The 17,624-nt window shown below is 37.9% G+C and overlaps 1 protein-coding gene across 2 annotated transcripts in view; it reads left to right on the top strand.

Moving 5' to 3' along the window:
• LOC124538401 (sodium/calcium exchanger 3) overlaps positions 1-17,624 on the top strand; it is a 150,103-nt gene that overhangs the window by 125,207 nt on the left and 7,272 nt on the right. Inside the window, exons 3-4 of one of the 2 annotated variants that reach the window (XM_047115449.1) lie at positions 13,840-13,988; positions 16,787-16,886. In XM_047115449.1, the coding sequence (XP_046971405.1) occupies positions 13,840-13,988; positions 16,787-16,886 (249 nt within the window). The remainder of the gene's footprint in view (positions 1-13,839; positions 13,989-16,786; positions 16,887-17,624) is intronic. The other variant, XM_047115450.1, reaches the window with a different exon arrangement.

Raw genomic sequence — 17,624 nt, forward strand, 5'->3', positions numbered from 1 at the left:
ACAGACTACCTTTAAATATATATCAACATTTGGTTTGGGATTTCAGCAAATATACTAGTACATTAATAATAAACTTATGTAACATATATCTTGAAAATAAAAGTTGTCGTAACATGTCAGTTCATCGTTCATTTGCTTAAGTTGTTTTCGCGCGAATCCAAGCATAAACAAATAAATAACACTCAATCATACTGTGATTATAAGTTGGGTTGGATTTTCCTTAATCACATCAGAAGGTTTTAATTGATTATAGTTTAGTATAGCACATAAGTCATTTATCGTCTAAGAAAAATGTACGTATTAACTGTACTCCCCCCGCAAGCGTGGACGAAACTAGTAGTCTAGTATTCTATAATATCAATGTATATACCTATGTACTCTTGTTACACACACACATACACACACACACCTATACATATACATATAAATTAATATAATTTCTAATAGACAGATGGATTGGCAAAGATTACAAATATTAACTATTCCTTACTTTGGCAATGTTCATTGACCAAACTAAGAATTTATGTTCCTTCTGTCTGTAATTACAAGTACTTACTAACCCTTCAAAGAGCTGTTCACCCGTACTTTAAATGAGGCTTTGCGTCAAGAGGCGAGATGGCCCAGTGGTTCAAACGCGTGCATCTTAAACGATGATTGCGGGTTCAAACCCAGGCAAGCACCACTTATTCATGTGCTTAATTTGTGTTTATACATTTATCTCGTGCTCGGCGAAACTATTTCGACGAATTCTGCCACATGTGTATTCCACTAACCCGCGTTGGAACAGTGTGGTTGAATATGTTCCAAATCTTCTCCTGTAAGGAAAGACGGCCTTAGACCAGTAACGAGAAATTTGCAGGCTTGCGTTTTCAAGTAATAAGGATAAATATTTATGCCTTAATGTAAGTTCATAAATTTATAGTACTATGTTACAAAATTAAAAACATTTAGAAAAGTACCGCTTATAAAAGAAAGATGTACATTTTTGTGGTGTCATCATAATACTTATTAGTGCGATGACTTATTATTAACGCTTACCACAATACCGAGTTTATTCGCTTGTTTTTATTACACCATCATTTTCTTGAGTGGGTTGTTAAGGAAATTTGATTGTCGTAATTCCGTCGCCGAGGCGCCAATGTTGATATTTCTCTTGCATTTTTTGTCACCTGGCATTGTTATAAGTAATACTTAAATATATTATGATATTTTATATTAATTTCCCAAGCTATCACATTATCATTTCCTTTTATATTGAAGATGTTAACATTTAACATATACTTTGATTATTATTTTTGAAAGTAAACCGCCTGCTAATGTTTCACTATTGGGTAAACTGATTTCCTCTTGAGGAGCAAGTGTGGACGCGAAAATGGTTCAACTGATGGCTAGCGATCACTGCCTATAGAAAATGGTCAATGGGCGATGTTGACATTAATGTTAACCATTATCCACGTCGCCAAAGCACTCAACAATCTTGAGAATTGAAAAATTATGACTCTATTCCTTACTTACATTAGTCATACATCTTGCATTTACAGTAACAGCCCATAAATTTCCCACTGCTGGTTAGGAACGTATTTCACCACGCTGTTCCAATGTGAGTTGGTGGAATGCACATGTGGCAGAAATTCGATAAAATTAGTGACATGCTGGTTTCCTCGCGATGTTTTCCTTCATCGCCGAGCATAAGATGAATTATAAACACAAATTAAGCACACACATATATATAGTGGTGCTTGCCTGGGTTTGATCCCTCAGGACGTGGAGACTCTATCGGATCATCGGTACATTCAATTCGAGATCTCCACCTCTCGCAAGCCGGCGGAAACCCAGAGGGTGCCGACCACGCTGCCGAGGTGGTCTCTCGGCCAGGTCGATCGAGAGCTGGTCAAGGAGGCCGCCATCGTGCAGCGGTGGGGCTCCGCAGGAAGGAGGGACGGCGCTAGCGCAGAGGAGCTGGCGGGCCGCATGCGCAGTTCGCTCAGGGAGGTCTGTGATGCGGCAATGCCTCGGACCCGGCGCAGGGTTCCGCGCCGGCATGTATATTGGTGGTCGCCCGAAATCGCCGACCTTCGGGCGACGTGCTGCCGGGCGCGGAGGGCCTACGTCCGTTGTCGGAGGCGCAACGGCCTCGACACGGATCTGGAGGGACAAATGCTGGATGCTTATCGCCAGCTGAAAAAAGAGCTGCAGCTGGCGATAAGCAAGGCCAAGGAGAAGGCCAGGGAGGAGCTTCTGGCGGGTCTTAATCGAGACCCATGGGGGCGCCAGTACCGAGGCGTACGCGGGAGGTTCCGCACTCAAGGCGCCCCCGTCACCGAGACGATGTCGCCGGAACTCCTCCTGCGCCTGGTCGGGAAACTCTTTCCCCATCCAGGCGAGCATGTCCCTCCGCAGATGGCCCCCCACTCCGTGATCGAAGACACAGTGGCTCCACCACTGATCACGGAGCGGGAGATGGAGATGGCTCTCAGCCGCCTGAGGGCCAAGAACACGGCGCCGGGTCCGGACGGGGTTCCAGGGCGTGTTCTGTGCGACGCCCTGGAATTCCTAGGCGCAGGGCTTCGGGAGCTGTTCGACGAATGTCTGTACAGCGGACAGTTTCCGAAGCCTTGGAAGGAGGGAAAGTTGGTCCTGTTGCCGAAGGAAGGTCGGCCGCTGGATTCCCCTTCGGCATACAGGCCAATAGTGCTGCTGAACGAGACGGCCAAACTCTTCGAGAAGATTCTCGCCGCCCGTCTCGTTCAGCACCTCGAGGAGGTCGGTCCGGGCCTTTCAGAGGCTCAGTTCGGGTTCAGGGCGGGCCGGTCGACGGTCGACGCCCTGGACGCCTTGAAGGTTCGGATGACGGAAGCGGTAGCCCAGGGGCAAGTCGTCCTGGCGGTGTCGCTTGACGTGGCGAATGCCTTCAACAGTCTCCCTTTTGAGACGATACGGGAGGCACTCCGATACCATGGGGTGCCAACCTATCTGAGGAGGCTGCTGGAGGCGTTCCTCCAGGACAGGGAGGTCCTCTGGGCGGGGGTCGACGGGAGGTTGGTCCGGCGTCGGGTGGGCTGCGGCGTTCCACAGGGGTCGGTTCTCGGCCCAATCCTGTGGAACGTCGGTTTCGACTGGCTCCTGGGAGCTCCGGTCCTTCCCGGGATGGGGGTGTTGTGCTACGCTGACGACACCCTCGTCACGGCGACTGGCCGGGACTTTCGGGAGGCGGCTCGCCTCGCCGAGGTCGGAACGGCTCTCGGACCGTATGGGAATGCTGGGCCTGAGGGTCTCCATAACCAAAACGGAGGCCCTCCTATTCCACGGTCCACGGAGGGGACCCCCACGAGGGGCGAGTATCACCGTCCGGGGGACGGTGATCAAGGTGCAGGCCCAGATGAAGTATCTGGGCCTCATCCTGGACGGTCGATGGAGCTTCGGGCAGCATTTTGTGCATCTCGGCCCGAGGCTCATCAACGCCGCCGCCGCTCTTGGCCGCCTCCTTCCGAATGTGGGGGGGCCGGGATCGCTGTGCCGGCGTCTGTACGCCGGCGTAGTGAGGTCGATGGCGCTGTACGGTGCCCCGATCTGGGTCGACGCCCTCACCGCTGACAATCGGGCCCTGCTGCGGAAGCCGCAGAGGGTCATTGCGGTGAGAGGCATCAGAGGGTACCGTATGGTGTCGTGGACTGCGGCGACACTTCTCGCGGGCGATCCGCCCTGGGAGCTCCAGGCGGAGGTGCTCGCGGAGGTGTACCGGTTCTGGGTCGAGGCAAGGAACCGCGGCGACCGTCCAGGGTTGGCGGAGGTCGGGCGAATCAGGGCTCTAGCCCAGCAAGCCCTGATCGCCCGATGGCAGGAGGATCTGGGGTCACCCACGGCGGGCCTGGCGACAGTGGAGGCGATCCGTCCCCACTTGAGTCGCTGGGTCGCGAGGAATAAGGGCACGCTCATCTTTAGGATGACGCAGGTACTTACCGGGCACGGATGCTTCGGTAAGTACCTGCACGGAATAGCACGGCGGGAGGCGTCACCATCCTGCCACGAGTGTGGTGCGCCAATCGACACGGCGCACCACACCTTGAGTGAGTGTGCCGCGTGGGGTCCCCAGAGGCACTCCTTGGCGGCGTCTATGGGCGGAGACCTCTCGCTGTCGAGCATCATCAACGAAATGCTTAGCAGTGAGACGTGTTGGTCGGAGATGCGCTCCTTCTGCGAAAACGTGATGTCGCAGAAGGAAGCCGCGGAGCGGGAGCGGGAGAATGCCGCTACAGACCCGCTCCGCCGTAGACAACCGGGGAGGAGGAAAAGGCGCTACGCGCACCTTCTCTCCCCGCCTCAATAGGCGGCGCAGGGAAAAGGGGGGGTCTCAGTACCCCGAGAATCCCCCCTAGGTGTTGGAGGCCAGCATAGGCGGGTCGACCGTCAGGGCGTCACGGTAGCATGCGTAAGCGATCCCGTGGCGCCCGCCGAAAGACGGAGAGGGTACCGCTGGTTTTTTAGTGGGTAAACCCGGTGGTCCTGGGTGCACTCGGCGTCCAGGAAACTGGGGAGTCCCACACACCCCCCCACTTCCATCACGTGGGGCAAGCGCGTAAAGCGTTTTTCCAGCGAAAAAAAAAAAAAAAAAAAAAGGGTTTGATCCCTTACATCGGTTAAGATGCATGCGTTCTAACCACTGGGCCATCTCAGTTCCTGCATCTGTATTGCATAAGACTTCAAAGAAAAGTTGACACATGCAAAACTAATAGCTCTTTATTGGACATACGTATCGGGTGGGAATTTAAAAGCGTTTACAATTACGGTAAAATGTGGTCGCATGGGTATAAAATTGGTGGTAGGCGAGTAGGTCGCTATGTTTTCTTATTATCTAGAACACAACAATACAAAGTATTGCTTGGCGGTAGAATTATCCTCAAAGGTCGGCATCGTACCTTCAAGCCTCTGGTATTTGAAATGTCCATGGGCGGTGGTAATCACTTTCCATCAAGTGAGCCTCCTGCTTGTTGTCCCCTATAACATATATACAACATTGGCTAAAAATTAGGCACCCCAGAAAAATGCACAATTCACCAATTGAACAATTAATTAATGCTTATTTTAGATGACATGGGGGTCACAAATAACTTTCTACAAAATATAGTTCCTATAATAGGTGGTTAGTACCAATAAAGCACCAAGTCAGATTATTCTATTACGCTGCTCCAATTCAGGGAGTCGATTCAGCTAATTACTAAGAGTTACGATATGTTCCCGATTCAATTTCTACGCAACTGAAATTGGATCGCTATATCAGTAGACTATGAATACAATTTTAGCATTTTTTTTTTGTTTTCGATAACTGTAAAGTGATAATCTATACTTCTATATTAATATTATAAATGTGAATGGAACTTTGTCTGTCTGTATGTCACTCTTTCACTACCAAAGCGCTGAACAGATTTGATGAAATTTTGTATGAAGTTAATTTGAACTCCAAATACAAAGGATACTTTTTTTGCCTAGCACATGACAACTAACAACCTAAAACGTGAATGAAACCACAGGCAACAACTGGAGTATAAGATAAGCTGTTGGATACCCTCGTTTCAGTAGTCTATCCTAAACTAATAATGTCATGTCATGATTTTTTAAGTGACTCCAAAAAAAGGAGTATTCTCAATTCGACCCGTACATTTTTTTTGTTTTTTTTTTTTTAAACAAGATGAATTGCCATAATTACGAATTAAGAAATTTTAATCTCAGTGAATCTTGTTTAAATTTGAAATAATTAAATAAATAATTTGAACCCGTACGATTTGTTTGAGATTTACGTGTACTAGCCGTTGGTGCATTGCTTATCACTGACACTAATTTAGGTGATTTTAAACACTAAATTCCTGTTACTAAAGGTAAAGAATTAGATGTTTCCTTTTTTGTCTTGTCGCTTTTTCAATGACGATAACAAAATGACATTTGTAAACAAGTAACAAGACAAAAATGGTTTCATTAGCGAACCGATCCAGCAACTTTGGATGTTATTATTTAGCATACATATGTATATTCACTTATGACATTCTTCAACAATATTTTGTTTATCAACACTTAAATAATTATGTGACGACCTTGACGACCTCCGAAGTCGAGTAGTGTTTACAACGGTCTTTATGGTAAGGACACTCCGAGGTCACAGGTTCAATTCCCGGTCGAGTTGATATGAAAAAGTTCATTAGTTTTGTATGTTGTCTTGGGTCTGAATGTTTGTGGTGCCGTCGTTCTAATTTTCCATAACACAAGTGCTTTAGCTACTCACATTGGGATCAGAGTAATGTATGTGATGTTGTCCAATATTTATTTATTTAAGTAATGAACAAAAAATCAATTTTGCTAGATATGACCTTTAAAAATACATCTTATAAAAATTTCCACTTCGTGTAATGAAACAAAACCTCGCAATCAAGGTTTTAAATGACGTTGAACGTAATGTAAGCTTTTATGTTTAAATGTCACGTGACGAGTTATACCTCGTAGAAGGAGCTATTAAATTGTGGAGTTTATTTCCCTTATTTTTTTAATTATTTTTTTATTTATACGACTAGAGTTTAGAATAATAATAAAAATAGAAAAAAGAAAAAAATAAATATATTTAAGGATCATTTAATATGATTATGACGTCATAATGAGAGATTTTACGATGACGGTCTAAAAATGATTTATTTGAAATATTTTGGATTGCTGTTAAGCCTGAAATAATAATGTAGCAATACCTGTTATAAATAATGTATGAAAAACAATATCAAATCGATTTGTTTACGAGTGGCTGAATTGGTTTTAAGAAACTAATGTTTTTGCGCATGAATAATGAATTTACTTTAAATTTTTCATAAGAACTTATAAGAATAAAAGTTAATCTTTATAATAAAGAACTTTTTGAAAGTAAGAAATCGTACTATGGAATTGACGTTAACTTAATACGGATTAAACATTAAGATTAATTAAATACAGGACCACGGCTTCAAGCGATATTTAAGACGAACTTTTGTCTTGCTGGGAATGTTGCTGTCTAATGTTGTGGGGATGTACAATCAGAGTAAGAAAACCGTCGTCAGTTTTCAAATTGATTTATCAAGTCTTAAAAACGTAGTATCTTTTGAATCTAAACATCGAATCATTGAGACGTAATATGTCATTCTTGATCGGTAAAACAGATTATCGCTCATACTGAGCACACGAAAATAGATCTTAAGGTGACGAATTTTTTCTTACCCCGACTATACCTTCTGGTAGTCGAAGTAATATTCTTGGGAGAATCCTGAGAACCCATCAAGTTCTAATTTTACTCAGTTTTTCTATAGTTTAATCATGACTGAATTTTCAAAGGTTTCACCAGTGAGATAAAAATATTCAACACCTTTTCTGGGTGGTGAATATACACTATAAATGCATACTGACTGTTTAAACCAAAACTTTTCTGGTTATAATTAGATTTCTAAAATAAGTATTTCTAGGGGATTCAAGACATTCCCCCCACCAATTACGTTAATGCATGTATAGTTATAGATAATAGAAAGACTATCTTTACCCTTCTGGCTGCAACTTATAAAATCCATTATTCTTTATAAGTGATTCAACTCTGAGTACGAACTATGTCTATATAACATATATATTTCTTGTTGTATGTATATTTTATTTGTCCTTGTAAATATATAATTGCTTCAATGAACACGTGAGCACATTTATGTAAGTATGCATGTATTTATAAACTATCTAATTTGTCGTTTTTCACACTCGCACGCTTGACTGATGGAATATCGGTCTGTTTCAAGTAAGAATTCGTTTGTTATTTCCTTCTAATCCGCTATGTTATTAAGAGCTATTATTGCATGTAGTTCTTCAATCATTTGTGTCCTTTTATATTTTTCAGTATTGCTTGTCGTGAACTTTAAATATTATAATATTTATCATTATATTCATCAATAATTTAGGTACTTTTTTGTAATACTAATTTTTGGTGTAGTAATAGAAGTTGCTTGAAATCTTATCACTAATCATTATTTCAGGTATTTGTGTTAATATTAATTATTAATGATATTCTTTATATCATAATCATATTGTATGTAGCATTTTAAAAAGTTTTAATATTAAGATGCGTGGATTGCAGTATGATGTTAATTATTTATTTCGCTAAATACTCTATTGATCATCATAAAGTAAATAGGGACTTAATGTCTCAAGGCATTCTCTATCAGTCAACCTTTAAATCAAACAGAAAACCATTAAGGCGGTAATTAGTAAATTGACCCGAATTTAATTAAAAAAATAAAATAAATACATATATACACACAAAACCCACAGAATTATTATGTTCCATTCTCGATAAATAAACTAGGTTATGTACCGTTCAAACAAACTCTTCCTTGTTATATATTAGTTACGATTTAATTTACAAGAAGTGCAATCTAAGTTTGCCGGTCGAAAAAAAAGTCACGATTTGAAAATAAAATCTTTACAACTGAAGCGGAGAGTTCCTGCAATCAATTCTTTGTTCCATTTCTTTGTTTAATTTTATAGTAAAGGAATTTATTCCAGCGAATAATTTAACGAGTTAACAATGTGCTAAGCTCCTTAATTTAACCCTGGGATAGTAACAGATTTTATTGAAACGCGAATGGTAACTGGGGTGACCAGTCACCCCTAACCTTCAAGTAGTCAATAAAACACAGTTTTTATGGAATTAACTTTATATTTATTAATTAAACAAACAAATAGGAACTTCTTTTCGAGATCAATCAGTTTTCAATAAAATTAAACAAACAAAAACATTAAAAATATAATTTAAACACAGCTCAAACAAATTTCCCTTCTATGTTCAGGACATACTGGCTTCTTGCATTTTGTGCACACAATTTTGACTTTTCTATCATTTTTACGTGGGCACAACACACACCTGGCTTGCTTCTGTAATTTTGAAGGGGGTTCGCCTTCAGAAATTTCTTCTGGAATGTCAAGAATAGCACGTATAGTGCTAGCCAATCCGCGAGGTAAATTTGACTGTAAACGTCTTTTCATATGTGGCTCAACCAACTGCAAGGCCATATTTTTTAAGAAACCACTTCTATACTTCTTAGCTGGTGTATTAGGATTTTTAGCCTTGAGGTACAATATCATGGCATTGATGCCTGCCTGATCTAACATCCCAAAGAAGAACCTGAGAGGCCAGCGACGGGTACCTCTGGCTGTCGAGTAATTATGCATCATTTTATCAAAAGTGTCGACGCCTCCCTTCGTAGCATTGTAGTCATCAATTATGATTGGCTTGCTTGTAGATGGATTTATTTCTTCTTTGTAATGCATAGTAGACAGCAGTATAACAGACTTGTTAGTCTTAGGAGTAAAAGATACTAATGTCTTTTCTCTATCAAATGCAAACTGAGAAGACAAAGGTTTCTTATTCTTATTCGGCAAAAACGAGGGCGGTATCTCACGTTTGTTTTTGCGCAATGTTCCAATACAAGTCAGCTTGTAATCCTTCAGTAGTAAATCAGCAAGTGGCACTGACGTAAACCAATTATCAAAGGTTATGTTTCGACCAGATCCTTTGATGCTATCTGCTAATTTTGTGACGTAGTCTGCTGCGGACTTTGCTTTGGTTCCCTTGCCTATATAAGGGATAGCATCAAACATATAGTAAGTTTTAGCGTCACAAATGGCTACGACTTTCATGCCATATTTGTCAGGTTTTGAAGAAATATAGACACGAAAGGGACACTTTCCTCGAAAACTTAATAACTGCTCGTCAATAGTTACGAAGGCGCATGGCGTGTAAGACTCTTTGCAACTGTTGATAAAGATTGTCCAAACTTCTTCAATTGGAGCAAATCGGTCTTCTTTATGACGACTGTCTTTGTCATCAAACCTTAGACACAGAAGTAGAAATTGATATCGACTCTCAGACATTATAGACTTGTATATAGGGGTACTCATTGGTGACCACATTTCTTTAGTGCTTTTTCTGTTATCTTTGTTGATAGCAGAAAAGAATACCAATGAGGGCTTGGATTTCTATCAAGTCAGTTTGAATAGTATATCGCTGATCTTTGTACTTAGGCGCACGTCTTCCAATCTCTTGATTGGTATACTTTACTATCAAATCAATTGGCTTAGATAATAATAACATAAATGCATCTTTTTCATCACGGATACCTTCCATAATTGCTTGCGGAGTTCTCTGGAGGTTAACAATATTACGCTGAGGTGTTCTACTTGAAGATGGTGCAACAGATGACCAGAGGTGGCCATTCTTTCCTCTTAAGACATTACCGCGAATTTGTGATAATAGCACATCATCGTCATCTGAGCCGGAAATTACATCCTCTTCATCCGAATGCACTGAGACGTTGTCTTCGCAATCTGACGTTTCTTCGGTCTCAAGCATCAAAAATTCTTCGTCATTATCTTCATCACTATTATTTAGTATATTTCCAATCTGTTCATCACTTAAAATATCCATTTTTTACCTAAAACAATACATATTTAATTTGAGTATGCAAAAAAAAATATATACGTAAATAGTAACAGGGGTGACGCGTCACCCCACACATACCTATATCTCCGAAGCGACGTCCATTCGCTGCCCGCGCGCAACGGTTACTAATAGCGAACGACAAAACAAGAGAATACATGAAATGATAGAAAGAGACAACAAATCACATTCGAGATATTAGCTTGTGATTGGTTGTCTGGGGTGATGAGTCACCCCTGTTACCATCCTAAGGTTAATAAGATGATAAATCTGTTTGAATCAAACACAATTGGACTCGTGATATGGTTTCGTAGCCATGAAGGCAGGATGATTTACAGCCGTATTGTCTAACATCGCAGTACAATGGCGTAATTGACAATCGTGTCTGAATAAAGGTGTTTTGGGTTTCAAGCATTATTTATGAGCTTTAGTTGTGTAATTATGTATTTGTTGTCTATAAAGCTAGATAGAGGAGAGAATATAGGTCCTGTAAACGTTTATTTTCGTTGTACGTTTGTATAGGCAATAAAAAAAGAATCGTAAGATACACGTTGGAAAAAAAAGTTGTTTTATTAAGTATACATGAATTTTAATTTAATTGAATGATCAGATTTTTTATTTAAATCTCGTGCGAAATTAAGAAATATCAACAATAAGATTAAATAATGTTATATCAGTGATTATAGAACGATAGCTGCCCATAAAAATATGGTCTTATTTTGAAGAACTCTAGTAGATGAGCCAAAAATGAAAGATGATTTTTGATTGTAATTTATTAAATTGTTATGTTTTAACAATTATTTTATTCTAGATAGCGGATAAAAGTTACTGGCCACGTAGAGGGCGACGCTGTTGCTGCATATAAAAAAAAGAAATGTCAATCGTACGAACAGACGTCATTAGTTGACAATGACATGAAATCAAAACTAAAACTGTCATAAATTACGCTATTTATAAAAATCAGTTGAATTACTTATTGATAATACAATAAATAAAAAAAAATTATGACAAATTTAAAAGTAACGTTATTATCAATTAACAATTCAAACATATAAATCTTTTTAATTTGGTCATTTATATATTTAACGGCATCATTAAAAGGCCAATAAAACGAATTAAATTCGGGTATATTAATGAAGTTCCTGTATTGAAAAGGCGATATAAAATACATGCAATAAATTCTGTTACGCTTAATTTATTTTGTACTCTTAATTGAATGTATATTACATATTATATGTTTACATTATTATGGACAATGGCAAACTTGCTATAATGTACACGTTATGTTCTTTTAATTTTATATGTAACTAGCATGCTAAATTCGAAATAATAATTATAGTTCCCGAGATAAAGCTACTTTGGTTTGAAAATATAAATCCCATTTAATCCCTATCCCGTGGGAATTTTGAAAAATCCCTTCTTAGTGCACCTCTAGGACTCTCAAGGTATACGTGTGCCAAATTTCAAAGTCTCCAGGTCCAGTGGTTTAGGCAGTCCGTTGTCTGTCAGTTACTCAATTCAAAAACAATAATTCGGTTTAAACTAGTTATATATAGTTTTAATATTTAATCTCTAAACGGATTGATTAATTGATTATTTTTAAATCTATTTTTGTTTATATTAAAACCTCTTCCATTCATAGGAAAAGTAAATTTTCAAATTAAAAATTTTACTAAATTTATAAATATTTCGATAATTCCAACAATTGAAATTTTATTCTACGTAAAATACGGGTAAAATAAAATGTATATTATTAAAATAGGATACATCCTCCCATACTTATATTATATACCACAAATTGAACTAAAAAAATCTCAGTAAAGAAAAAAGGTTTTATAGCAATACTATCGCTTGTGTTCTAAATACAAATTACGATTTTTATAAATCGATCCAGTTTAATTATTATAAAAGCAAATTAGATTCGTTATCGTTATAAGCCGTATAGCTTAAGTACAGCCTTGTTTACGATTTCATAGAAACGTAAAAAAAAATCGTAAAAGTAAAGTCGTTTAAACAAATATTATAATTGAGCCAATTGTGAATTTCGCTTAAATATTTCTGTATTACTTTAAAAGTTATCAAAAGTGCATTTAAATTGAACGATAACTATACTAACAGAAATAATTAGGACTGTGCATACCTGATAAACGGTTCCACATTCATATGCGGTTAATACTAGATTTATGCAAGCCACAAGTTGCGTTGTATGAATGCGTCGATATGATTTCGAAGCGCATACGCAAGAAAAAGTCTTAAGAACCAGTCGATTGGTTTAATGATGTGACATTTTTCCTCTCGCTTCCACAATCCGAACCAAGCAAATTTCTCAAAGGATATAATTTTAATGTTACTTATTATCATGACTGCTGAGTTTCTTGGCGGCTCTTCTCAGTAGAATCTACTTTCCGAAACAGTGGTTTCACTTAATGTAGTTGTTAAATGACGATTCAAATGTCTTTGTAAAAGCCTTGATTAAAATAAGATAACTTCTTATGGGAGGGTAATCCTTCGTTACGTGACGCGTAACGGGGGCAGTCTGTCTTGCTTCTTTTTCTAAGGCTCAATAGAAAGGCTCCTTCTCTATTAATCTAACTAACAGCGCTAACCTAATTTCAGACAGTTTAAGATCATATCTGTCGGCATCACTGTCCCGAAACGCATACTTAATATTTTAATATTATTTCTATGCATACGATTTTCTTAATTATTAGACTATAAGAAAAAACTTGCCATTATGCGTTGACCTTTAGAATATAATAATCAAGATTTTCTTGAAAAGTCATAACAAAAAACAATTCGATAATCTTTTAAATCAACGAAATATTATCGTAAGTACTAAGTGTACGTAAACTTTGATTATAATACAGCCGCTATTAAAGTTACTACGAATTAATTATTGCGTTGAAATAGTTGAAATTTCCGAGCAATATTTGTTTATGTTAATTTGGATAATTATTATTTAGAGGTATTCATAACATTTTGCTAGTTGTATTTCAGGAGTAAAATATAAATCATTTAATCTTATAAAGCTTGGCATTCATTAATACCATATTATTATTTGAATCAGCAACATCTTAGACGCTAGATATTTGCTAATTACAAGCGTATAATTAATTAATTTAATTTCAACATAATGAATAGAATCTTAACATGGCGCTGTCAATTAATATTTAACGCTTAGTCAAACGTAATTATCATGTAGATTATTAATTTGATTTATAGATTACATGCCGATATAAAAAAAAAATCATCAGCAGTTTCGGCATTTTTGGCAGAATTCGTATAGGCCTTTGCTATAAGTTTTTTTGTAAAACTTCGATGATTATAATAAATTCTAATTTGGAATTCGTCTGCAGATGATAATCGTCCTGTCCTGACTGACAATGAAGTCGAACACCTGACAACACTCCCTGAGGAAGAAGCAGTTGTTGCCCTTATGGGGTACCCACGTGCAGGGGAAATAACTCGTGCTCAACTGCGGGTTAAAGAGAGCAAAGAATTTAAGGTAATTTAACCGAAACTTTTGGTAAGCAATATATAAACTCTCATTTTAGGGTGTTGGTTGTCATATATCAGGTAAAAACTAACCTATCTTCTTTCTTGGAGTTTAATTTTACTTTATTCAAAATTTCATCAAATTCGGTTCAACGGTTCGAATGGCACTCGTTACTGAGTCAGTATGAATACTATAACAAACTGCGGTTGAATCGATTGTCAGTTCGTATATTTCGCAGAATATATAATATTCACAGCATGTAGTTGCCCGCGGCTTCGCAAGCGTTTTGGGGTGTTGTTTGTGATGTGATAGACAAGAAAGTTGCCTGTGTCCATTCTTGGAGTTTAAGTTTTCTTCATACAAAATTTCATCAAATTCGGTTCATTGGTTTGGTCGTGAAAGAGCGACAGACAAACAGGGCAACACACATTCACATTTGCATTATTAAAATATTATATTTATTAATTATCAAGTGAAAATTTCGTTTTAGAGAACACCAATTTTATTAACATATTCTTGGTAATCGTCGCATTTTTTGTTTTGACTATTGTCATACAATGCTTAGCGTATACTTTGGCGGATGATTTGATGACGTCAGATATTTTAGATATATTGATAGGTGGGTAGGTAGCATAGGTCGCACGCTGTAAATCCACGCGCGAATTCTAAGTGCGTTTTTATAAACGCCGCCAAAGAAATATATAGAAAATAGCAGTGTGCAAAAAAACGGCGGTTTTCGCTGATGGGTTAAAGCACTTACAGGTTAAAAGTCAATAAATCTAACTTATATGCAGATTGTTCAACCTTTGCGTGATATAAAACAATTTATTATTGAAAATATCAGTGTAAGGAATCAAAAACTCGATAATAGACATGCTCAATGAATACTAGAAAATCATTAAGGTCATTATCCTCTGCCACGTTGGTCTGTCTGATTGCGATCAACTCTAAAACTAAACGAACTTTCATATAGTAAAGTAAAGTAAAGTAACAGCCTGTAAATTTCCCACTTCTGGGATAAGGCCTCCTCTTCCATTAAGGAGAGGGCTTGGAACATATTCCACCATGCTGTTTCAATACGTGTTGGTGGAATGCACATGTGGCAGAATTTCGAGGACTTTCATATAATTTTCATCAATTATCGTAGAAATTCATTCGTAAGGTTTTAAATGTATTATTCGCTAGCTGTGCCTCGTCTTGTACGCGTTTGAATTGAATAGAAAAAAATGTAGCCTAAGTTACTCCTTATCATATCAATTATCTGCCAGTGAAAGTGACAGACAAAAATTGTAAAAAAAAATATTTTGGTGTATGTACCGTGTGTACTATGCATATGATATACATATGCAATGAGTTAAAAATGGCTATGTTAATATTACAAATAGTAGTAGTAAGTATTAATATTACAAACAGACACTCCAATTTTATTATATGTACAGATTAATGATTTTGTTAATTTGCTAAAATGTGGCGATGATTGCTGAAAATGGCAGAAATAAATCATGCTGAATAAGAGCTCCACTGGGAGCTGGGAGCTTGGAGTAAAATAATAGATTTATAATTCTGTATTACGATGTAAACATTTTGTGTAGATTCTTATTATAACCGTGAGAAGTCTGATGGATAAGTTAATTATTATTAGGAAAATCAGACAGGTTGTTTCAAAGAACAAGTTATTTTTGGGTTAATTCATACGTTTTAGAATAAACGGATTATCCATACATATAATAAAATTGGAGAGTCTGTTTACAACATTAAAAAACTCATTTTCACGGTACATACACCAAAATAACATTTTTTACAATTTTCGTCAGTCTGTTTATTCCGGATACTCTCTGGAACGGCTGAATAACATGGAGATAACTGATATAATAAGGAGTAACTTAGGCTTCAATTTCTTTTTTATTAAATTCAAACACGCACAATGTCGCGGGCACAGCTAGTAAATACATATTATCAATATAAGTGCTTCCACACTTAAATCATTCAATCAAATGTCTTAATTATTTCATCATCATAGTCGTAATTAAACGTAACTATATAATAAAGCGTTTTTGAATCGATATCAATACATACCTCAGGCGGTACATCAAGAAACTCGCATAGTTGCTCTTTCCAAATAAACAGATTTACGATGCTGTTACTCACATTTATTGTTTCATCACTGCTTTGATGGAACCTGAGTCTAAATCTAGTTCTTTTTCTGAAAGTATTCTTCTTATGAATAATAAGATTTATTCAATATTTCGGGTCGTTCGTTTAATTAGTTTCGATTCCCGGCCGTGTCGATGTAGAAGGTTTATCAGTTTTCTATGTTGTCTTAGGTGTGGGTGTTTGTGGTACCTTCGTTACTTCTGATTTTCCATAACACAAGTGCTTTAGCTACTTACATTGGGATCAGAGTCATGTATGTGATGTTGTCCAATATTTAGTATTATTTATTATCTTAATTTTATTTTTATAGAAACTTGTTCGTTATCACTAGTTGAATTCCATGTTGAAATAAAACTAATAAAACTAGTTTTAGGGGTAGTCTACCCGTGACCACGAACGCTGTAAAGTGCTCAAAACATCAGGATGATAAAAATAACTAATATACGCGATTTAAATCCATTAAAGCTAGTTTTATTTCAATGTGTAATAATCGCGAAAATCTAAGACAACATTATGAATTCGATGTTTCAAACTATTAATTTCAACATGAATAGGTACTAATTAATTATTTCCTTAAGTAGGAAGGGGTAAAATGTGACGTTTAGGTAAGTCGCTATTTAAGTGATGTTATTAATATTCATTTCACTTTTCAGAATACTGTAGATAAGTTAGTGCAAAGAGCAAACGCCTCGATTATTATTGGGACGTCATCATGGAAGGAACAGTTCTCGGAGGCTTTGACAGCGAGTTCAGGTAACATATAAATAAATGCAAAATAATTGGTAAGATCATCATTGTCCTCCTATTTTTTTATGGTATAGGTTGGCGGACGAGCATATGGGCCACCCGATAGCAAGTGGTCACCATCACCCATAGACAATGACGCTGTAAGAAATATTAACTATTCCTCACATCGTCAATGCGCCACCAACCTTGGGAACCAGGATGCTATGTCACTTGTATGTAGTTACACTGGCTCACTCACCCTTCAAACCAGAACACAACAATACTGAGTATTGTTATTCGGCGGTAGAATAACCGATGAGTGGGTGGTATCTACCTAGACGGGCCTGCACAAAGTACAACTCTGCCCGTATACATTAGCAATAAAAGAAAATAATTGATAAGCCATCATCCTTAGGAACTAAGATGTTATACCTCTTGTGTCTGTAGCGTCACTGGCTCACTCACACTTCATACTGAAATACTGATTTGTCTTTCCAAAGTTTTGTCTTCCAGTATAAGTGTACTTAGTATTGCTGTTTGAAGGTAGAATATATGATGACTGGGTGGCCTTGACAGGCTTTAACAAAACCCTTCCATCAAGTAAATCTTCAAAATAAGAGTGTTGTCAAATATTCTTTTGTGACTTCTGTGTGTGTTTTAACTTTTTGGAATTCTTCAGAAATTACCTTCCCATAATTTTGCTCGAAACATAAGGTAATTCTTACATAAATAAAAATGTTCTTTTAGTGAAGATATAGCTTTAGC

This window comes from Vanessa cardui, chromosome 20 (genome assembly GCF_905220365.1).
Source record: "Vanessa cardui chromosome 20, ilVanCard2.1, whole genome shotgun sequence".
NCBI lineage: Eukaryota > Metazoa > Arthropoda > Insecta > Lepidoptera > Nymphalidae > Vanessa > Vanessa cardui.